Source organism: Labrus bergylta, chromosome 11 (genome assembly GCF_963930695.1).
Source record: "Labrus bergylta chromosome 11, fLabBer1.1, whole genome shotgun sequence".
NCBI classification, from domain to species: domain Eukaryota; kingdom Metazoa; phylum Chordata; class Actinopteri; order Labriformes; family Labridae; genus Labrus; species Labrus bergylta.
This window is the reverse complement of record NC_089205.1, coordinates 25,750,305-25,758,137: the sequence shown is the minus strand read 5'-3', so window position 1 is coordinate 25,758,137 and position 7,833 is coordinate 25,750,305. Positions and strand designations below refer to the sequence as shown.

Here is a 7,833-nt window from a genome sequence, read left to right as displayed (position 1 = left end):
TGCATAAAGACACAGGTTCTATCATCATGATTATTAAAAAAATAAAAAAAAAGGCTCCACCCAAATTATTTATTCAAACCCCCCGCCTCTGGGTCCACGCCTTCTGACCACAAGTCAGCTCATCTCTGCCCTGAACTGAATGTTATTGCTGTCCAAAGTGTTGCCAGGCATCCCCAAAAGAGGAGGTACATTTAAGCAGAAGCAGGCAAAGAGAGAGAAAAAGTTTCAGTGTAGAGAGCTGTGTGTCCTAACTGTTTGCCTTGTGCTCTTTTCAGCAAGCAGAGTACGAGTTCTTGCCAGATTTGGAGCTCATCTGAAATACATTAAACACTGGAGTAAGAAGGATCCTCTGTGATCTGGCTACGTTGGCGCTTCACTGAGGGTTCCTATTTGCTGTCAGAGGTACACCCATACATGTAGCAGCAGCTCCTCCAAGAGATTGGCTGTTTTTGTCTCCTCAAGTCAAAATATTTTCCAAACTCCGGCGAGCAAGACTGAAGAAAGGAAGAAGCCAAGGCACTTGAAGAAGAAGAAGTCTTTCTCCCTTATAACTTGGTAAATACTTCTTTTTAAACTTTCTACATCAATCTACTGATCAGCTTCTGTTTTAACCTTTGTGCAAGTTTTGCTGGATTGTGAAACAGAAGTAGAAAATTATTCTTGATGGTGTTCAATGAAAGTAAAGATAACAGTTTAGTCTAGGAAATCAATGAAAAAACATGTCAAGCTATTTACAATCTTTTTGAAAAGTAATTTATAATTCTTCATTTTGGATATTAAAAGGTAAATCTCCTTTTTCCTTTTACTCCTGCATGTTATTCTTTTAAGCACAAATGATGTTGTAATTGTTATGCATAAACTCACAAGCTATATTCCACCACCCTTAATCTTAAGAAATGACCTTAACCAGATGCTCAGATCAAATTTAATGTCTGCCCTGTAGATCTCTAAAGTGCGCCATCTTGATAAAAAACTTTTTTCACATTGGTCTTGTGACATGTCAGGACAGTCTTGCCCATTTTTCTTGTGGCAGATATTTTTACATCCTTGTTCAAATGGGATTTGCTTTGGGTTCACATGAGTTGACATTGGCTGACGCGTGTCTTACCTTTGTGCCTCTTTGTCAGCCTGCTTCTAATGATGAATCTTGCCTTCATTTCCTAATCCAGCGTTTCTTTTTTTTTTGTAGACTGTGACATAAAAAAAAGATTGTAACACAAGGCTGAAATAATTTTTCAATTTGCGGGCAATGAGGTCTTTTCCCTACGTGAACAACTAAGCATGTATTTTGTGCTCCACTGAGAGGAACTGCAGGGGATAGAAGGAATGTATTACTCATTTCACATTAAAGAAATGAGCTGTGCTTTTGCAAATCCTGGAGCAGGGCTGGGTTTGTGAGTTTTCCAGCCTGAACACCATTTTTTTCCAGGCATGCACAGACAATACTTGGCAATACTTGTGGGCTGAAGCCAACTCTAGATTTAACATCTCTTCTCTAGGCTGGGGAAGACTTAAATCACCAATAATAACAACACTTAGAAACTTTTGCCTGCTGGATTTACCTCTTTTTTTTTTTTTTTTAAATTTGGATTAACCTCTGCATGTCTTCTTTTCTGTCCACATCTCAGGGGCAAACATTTTCCAAAGGGGAAGATCTAAACTTCAAACAAAGTATCACCCCCGTCTCTCTAAGCGTGTGCAGAGGAGTTTTCAAGGACAAGTGAGCGGTGTCCACATAAATACAGGAAACACCTGAAGGTTTTCGAAGCTTCAGCTACAGGAAATACAGAAACAGAAAAAAACTCAGACACTAATCTTTTGTAAGAAGATCCCTGTAATCTTCTTCCTCGATCAACATGTCACGCTGGGGGCGAAAAAATGTGAAGAAGACGCCTGAGGTGATCCGCACTGTGACAGAAGGGCTCAAATCGTTGTATCGTCAGAAGCTTCTGCCTCTGGAGCAGCACTACAATTTCCACGACTTTCACTCCCAAAGCCTGGAGGATGCAGACTTTGATAACAAGCCGATGGTGCTGGTGGTGGGACAATACTCCACTGGAAAGACAACATTCATCAAGTAAGATTATCCACTCTGCAATAAAACATTTCATGACCAGTAACATTGCGTGTGATAATAACTGTGATCACCAGCTCTGAGAAACTAATAAGCTCTTTGTGTGACTGACAGGTATCTACTGGAGCAGGATATTCCCGGAAGCAGGGTGGGACCTGAGCCCACCACAGACTGCTTCACTGCCATCATGCACGGGGAGGTGGAGGGAGTCATCCCTGGGAATGCCCTTATTGTGGACCCCAACAAACCTTTCCGCAAACTTAACCCCTTTGGAAACACTTTTCTCAACAGGTGAGATAACAAATGTTGTGTCATTTTTTCCACTGAGTGAGTTATAGAGACATCAGTGTGAAATGCACAGAACTATGTGAGAGAACCCAACAAGGGAAGCAGGGAAGGAGAGATAACAGATTTTTAGCTCTTTGGAATTTCATGTCCTTGTGCCAAATTTCAGAGCGAAGAGGCACTTTCCTTATTTGTGGAAAAATGGAGAAGGGGAGCGATATCACCCAAGAGGGTGATGAAAGCTGAATGTTCTGAGGCAGGAACAGCAATGTACGCATGTTCAAAGAAAAGGTCAGAGGGCTCCACAGCCCCTCGGGGCAAAGGCAAATAAATGAAGTCACACACTTTGTGAAGCTTAGGTAACCTGTTAGAGAAAGCTTACATTGAAGTTCTTTCCTCGACTATGTTTTCTGTCTGGGATTTCTGTGCATGTTTTTCCACTAGTGTAACTCATGAGAAAAAAAAGTCACATGTTTGTCAATGAACTGCTGTAAGCTTCTAAGAAACATGGACATGCAGACAAGAAGCAATAGAAACATTCAGTGCTAATGTTAGTGGAACTGCAGTGTAAAAATGTCTGGTGCCAGTTTTCCAGCGGCGTCCCTCTTTCCCTCTGCAGGGCGGGTTTGTGAACGTATTTGCGTCTCTCCTTTTGCTTTGACTTCCTGTTCAGGCAACCGGTGGGCTCGTTAAGCACATAAGCCACGGGAAGTGGTGTTGTTTTTCTAAGCCACACATCATTAGCAGGGCCTTATTGTTTGATTCTGGCAGTAGTGGTCATTTTCCTTCAGGAAGAACGCAGCATTGAGAGGTCTGCTTGCGCACAATGGTCTGCAGTGGGAGGGGATGAGGGTGTGGGGAGTGCCGCTTCCAATCTACTCCTTGGATGACATTGGCTTCTTTGATGAGAGTTTAACCGTTATTCACATGATTTAGATGTTTTCCTTCTGCACCAACAGGGTATCTGACCTCTGCGAACTTGGGTCTTTATGTGACTTGTCTCCTTTCTGCTGATAAAATGTCAGGTTTCAGTGTGCCCAGATGCCAAACCAGGTCCTTGAGAGCATCAGCATAATTGACACCCCGGGGATCCTGTCAGGTGCCAAGCAGAGAGTGAGCCGAGGTGAGAAAGGTGGCAAAGGTGCCAAAGATGGCAGAGGTAAGGAGAGGACATTTGGGGGGCTTGAAGAGACGCACATCCCTAAACTTCAACTCACAAACTCATCTCATCGGCACGCCTGGCTAACCCGTGGGACTTGTTGCTCTGTCACAATAACACTTGGCAGCAGAGCGAGAAAAAGCAGCCATTAAACCATAATCAACAACAGAGAAACAGAAAGACATTCTGTCAGCACATTTGGGAAAAAAAAAAAACAATGTTGAGAAACAACCATGATCATCATCAACCAGTCGTTCCTCACTTTTCTCTCCATTCACGCCTTAGGTGACTCACTCATACACAAATCATTCTGCATGAAAAACTAACAACTTTAAAGGGTCAGTGCATCCAAATTATACCTTACATTCCACTGGAGTTATTTCTCTAATAGTTTTTGTTATCTGTTGATTTTGTTTTACACATCCCTTCGTGAGATTTCTGACTCCGGCCCAATATACAACAGAGCCGAGTGGAATGCTGTTTGTGGATTTAGCATTTATGTGTCTTTGTAGATGAAGTGATCAGGTTTCTCTGGACAGTCCGCACCGTTTATTTGGGAAGAAGTTGTTCCACTGCAATCAGCTCTCAGCAAAGTTCTTGGAAAATCCAGGATACATGGGAAAGTTCTGTTAACAGTACTGCGATTATACTAAACATGAGTCAATTTAAAGGAAATACTGAGACGGTAATCTAATTAAATTGTTAAGTGGTGAAACAAAAGTGTCTTTGGGGAATTTGGGTGAACTGACCCTTTAAAGGATGATCACATAGGCAAATATGAGAAAACATCATGACATTTTAAACTTTTATTTTGCTGAAATTTTTCTTGCTGAGAGTCAAAGAAATGTTTTTGTGATAAAGTGAAGCCTAGTGTCTGAATTGTCATAAAGTTTGACGGATATAAAAAAGAGTTATGAAGGGTTTGTGTCTGTTCCAACCTTCTTCCCTCTCCTGACAAAAATACACTGACATTTTTGAGCCTGTAAGTTAACTTTCTTGGTGTTCAAACAGGCTATGACTTCCCAGCTGTCCTGCGTTGGTTTGCGGAACGTGTCGACCTCATCATTCTTCTATTTGACGCCCACAAACTGGAGATATCAGACGAGTTTTCTGAGGCCATCGGAGCCCTGAAGGGCAACGAGGACAAGCTGCGCGTGGTGCTCAACAAGGCCGACATGGTGGACACCCAGCAGCTTATGAGGGTGTACGGAGCGCTCATGTGGTCCCTGGGGAAGGTGTTTGGCACCCCGGAAGTTTTGCGCGTCTACATCGGCTCCTTCTGGTCAGAGCCGCTGATGGTTACAGACAACCGCAGGCTGTTTGAGCTGGAGGAGGAGGATCTGTTTGCTGACATCCAAAACCTTCCTCGAAATGCAGCTTTACGCAAGCTCAATGACCTGGTCAAGAGGGCGCGTCTGGTTAGGGTGAGTTCTATTCCCATTGTTTATTGAATGATTATGGACAGGTTGACAGTACTGCACTCCAATCACGTCATTTGTGTGAATAACTTTGTGTTTTCATTTGCTATTCTTTCCTATATCCCAGGTCCATGCCCATATCATCAGCCATCTGAAGCAGGAGATGCCTGTCTTCAGGAAGGACAATAAAAAGAAGAATTTGATCTACCAGCTGCCTGTTATCTTCTCCAAGATCCAGCTGCAGCACAACATTTCTGCTGGAGACTTCCCCGATTGTGCTAAAATGCAGGTAGGTCTGAGTACAGTATGTTTCCCCTGCTGGGCACATCTGGGAGGCAGATATGTAAAGACTTCTTCTTATCTCTTCCGAAACGTTTTTATTACAGTCGGGGTTAGATTTAAATTAAATTATAAATCTACTCGCTGACACATTTTTATCATTCCTTTTTTTTAAAGGAGCAACTGATGGTTCATGATTTCACCAAGTTCAAAACCCTGAAGCCTAATCTGATGGCAGCCCTGGACGAGTTACTGTCCGCTGACATTGCCAAGCTGATGCCCCTCCTGCGGCAGGAGGAGCTGGAGGCAGGGGAGCAGAGAGGTGTGCAGGGTGGAGCCTTCCTCGGGACCCATTGCGGACCGTTCTCCGAGGGCGACCCCTTTGCGGAGGAGAACGGGGAGAGAGGGGAAGAGGAGGAGGAAGACTGGGTGGTGACCAAGGACAAGCCCAAATATGATGAGATCTTCTACAACCTCGCTCCCAATGAGGGGAAACTGAGCGGCCCCAAGGCTAAGGACTGGATGGTGAGCTCCCGCCTGCCAAACTCGGTGCTGGGTCGCATCTGGAAGCTGTCAGATGTAGACCATGATGGCATGCTGGATGATGAAGAATTCGCGCTGGCTAGCCACTTGATTGAGGTCAAGCTGGAGGGCCATGGTCTCCCCCCTGAGCTTCCAACACGCCTGATCCCACCATCCAAACGCAGGCAGAAGGGCTCTGATGCATAGACATATCACAAAGTCTCTTGAGCTTAGAGAGACTCTTCTTTATTTCGCTTTTGCTACTGTTTTTCTTTGCTTTTGTTTACGCCCCAACACTCAGTAAAACGTTGTTTGAGCATTCAACATTCAACTTTTTACTTTGATGCTGATTTCGGTCTTGCACAATGGAACATAATATATCAAAGCACAGGTTAGTCCTTGGAAACTATATGACAAGGGCTTACTGTCAAACATTGTCTATTAACAAGTCACACTAGGTCATGTTGCTTCTCCCCCCTTTGCTCCTCAAACTTTGCCTTTCATGATGTGGATTTAAACGCACATCTACTCATGTCCGCTGAGCACTAGTAAATAAAGGCTGGCGCCCCTCTAAGCGAGCAGTATTCAGCATAATATATCTGCTTAACTATAGAGCAAAACTTTTCTATAATAAAACCTTTTAATTCAACATTCCTTAGGAGTCGAGATGTGAGTGGCACAGTATTTACGAGGTGATATTTTGTGGGGTGTGATTTTTCCAGGAAAGATATCATCTATGAATTTTATCAACAAAGACTTATTTTGTTCAACGATTTGTTAAAAGCTTCTTATTTTGTAACTCAAACTGGCAGCACACATCTAATATTCCGCACTTCACTTTTATGCTTTTCCATGACACAATTTGTACACACTTTATATATTATTTTTGTAATTGTTGCCGTCGTTTTTTTGTTTTTTTTTTATGTGTAGGAGCCAGACCTCAGTTGCATTTTTTTTTCAACTAGACTGAATGATTGATATATAACTGACTACTGTACACAGCTCCACCAACTGTTCTTATGTCAACTAATATTGCAACCAATAAAATCCTTTGACTGTGCTGAGTCTCTTTAGTGACCTTTTTGTACGTCAAATTATAGACTCAAAAAAGTTATCAAACACTTAGCTCTAAAAGATATCTAGCATTTGAGATAAATCAGAATCAGAATCAGCTTTATTGGCCAGGTATGCTTAAACACACAAGGAATTTTACTTTGGTAAACTGCTCTCTTTGTACAAAGGTATAATATTAAATATCAACAATAAACACAAAAATAAACAAATAAGCAAAGACTAATATGTACAAGGCTAAATAAGATAATACAAGATAATAGTGCAGTGGTGAATAGTGCAAAGATGTTGAAGTAAAGAATGTCATACAGACTGAGGGCATTTACTATGGCACTCTTAGGAGAGTTTAGATGGTCTCTCAGTGACAGACCACATAAACAGTGAGTCACACTCTCTCCTGCCAAGTCCCCATACCACCATTTTCCACGACTCTCTCCACTCATTCCCACCATCTGAAGAGCTCTCTCTGCCTCTCTCTCTCTCTCTCTGATAGGCACACAGTTAAACAGTCCTATCCCCACCCCTGTTTTTGATCTACAGTCACTCTCTCACTAGCCTGCTCATGAGCCCCTTTTTGTTTTATCCCATGTAAACTATGCGGTGAGCTCAAATATGTGTGCCGTGTGGAGCTGTGTGTGTGATTCACATAAGGGCGATCAAGCTTTGCAGAAGAAGGGGGGGGTGGTCTCCCCGCCTCCCTGTTCCACTCCTCCATGGAAAGAAACACAAATGAGAAACAGAGGCAGTGCAGCTTTTTCCTCCCCTCTCGCTCTCTCTCTCTCTCTCTCTGGCTTACAGTGACTCACATGTGAAGAATGTGGTGGGTTGGACCAAGAGTTATTAATACCTCCTTTCCTAGGGTCCGCTAAGTTTCCTCAGGCTCATGCACAGGATCTAGACACTGTACCTTTATGAAAGACTTTAACAACATCCCCCTATTTGGAGAATTCCTGTGCTAGACCTGTAGCAAACCACACCTCATTCTGTACAGTACGGCTGAAATGTTTCTTGGCAAGACACAAATT

At 42.9% G+C, this 7,833-nt stretch overlaps 1 protein-coding gene across 2 annotated transcripts; it reads left to right on the top strand.

Moving 5' to 3' along the window:
- Positions 1-147: 147 nt before the first annotated feature.
- Positions 148-6,797, top strand: ehd2b (EH-domain containing 2b). 2 transcript variants are annotated; one of them, XM_020649232.3, is made up of 7 exons: positions 148-555; positions 1,629-2,077; positions 2,189-2,365; positions 3,385-3,482; positions 4,530-4,942; positions 5,064-5,225; positions 5,393-6,797. In XM_020649232.3, the coding sequence occupies exons 2-7, from the start codon at positions 1,857-1,859 to the stop codon at positions 5,942-5,944; spliced, it is 1,623 nt and encodes a 540-aa protein (XP_020504888.2). In that variant the 5' UTR covers positions 148-555; positions 1,629-1,856; the 3' UTR covers positions 5,945-6,797. The 2 variants fall into 2 exon arrangements, with proteins under 2 accessions (XP_020504888.2, XP_065816545.1); XM_065960473.1 differs by having other exon boundaries at positions 3,385-3,518.
- The last annotated feature ends 1,036 nt before the right edge of the window (positions 6,798-7,833 follow it).

Excerpts from the sequence above, each read along its gene's own strand:
- ehd2b (XM_065960473.1), top strand. The coding sequence starts at position 1,857 with ATGTCACGCTGGGGGCGAAAAAATGTGAAGAAGACGCCTGAGGTGATC. Across the intron at positions 2,078-2,188 it reads GGAAAGACAACATTCATCAA|GTATCTACTGGAGCAGGATA; the intron begins GTAAGATTATCC and ends TGTGACTGACAG. Across the intron at positions 2,366-3,384 it reads GGAAACACTTTTCTCAACAG|GTTTCAGTGTGCCCAGATGC; the intron begins GTGAGATAACAA and ends ATAAAATGTCAG.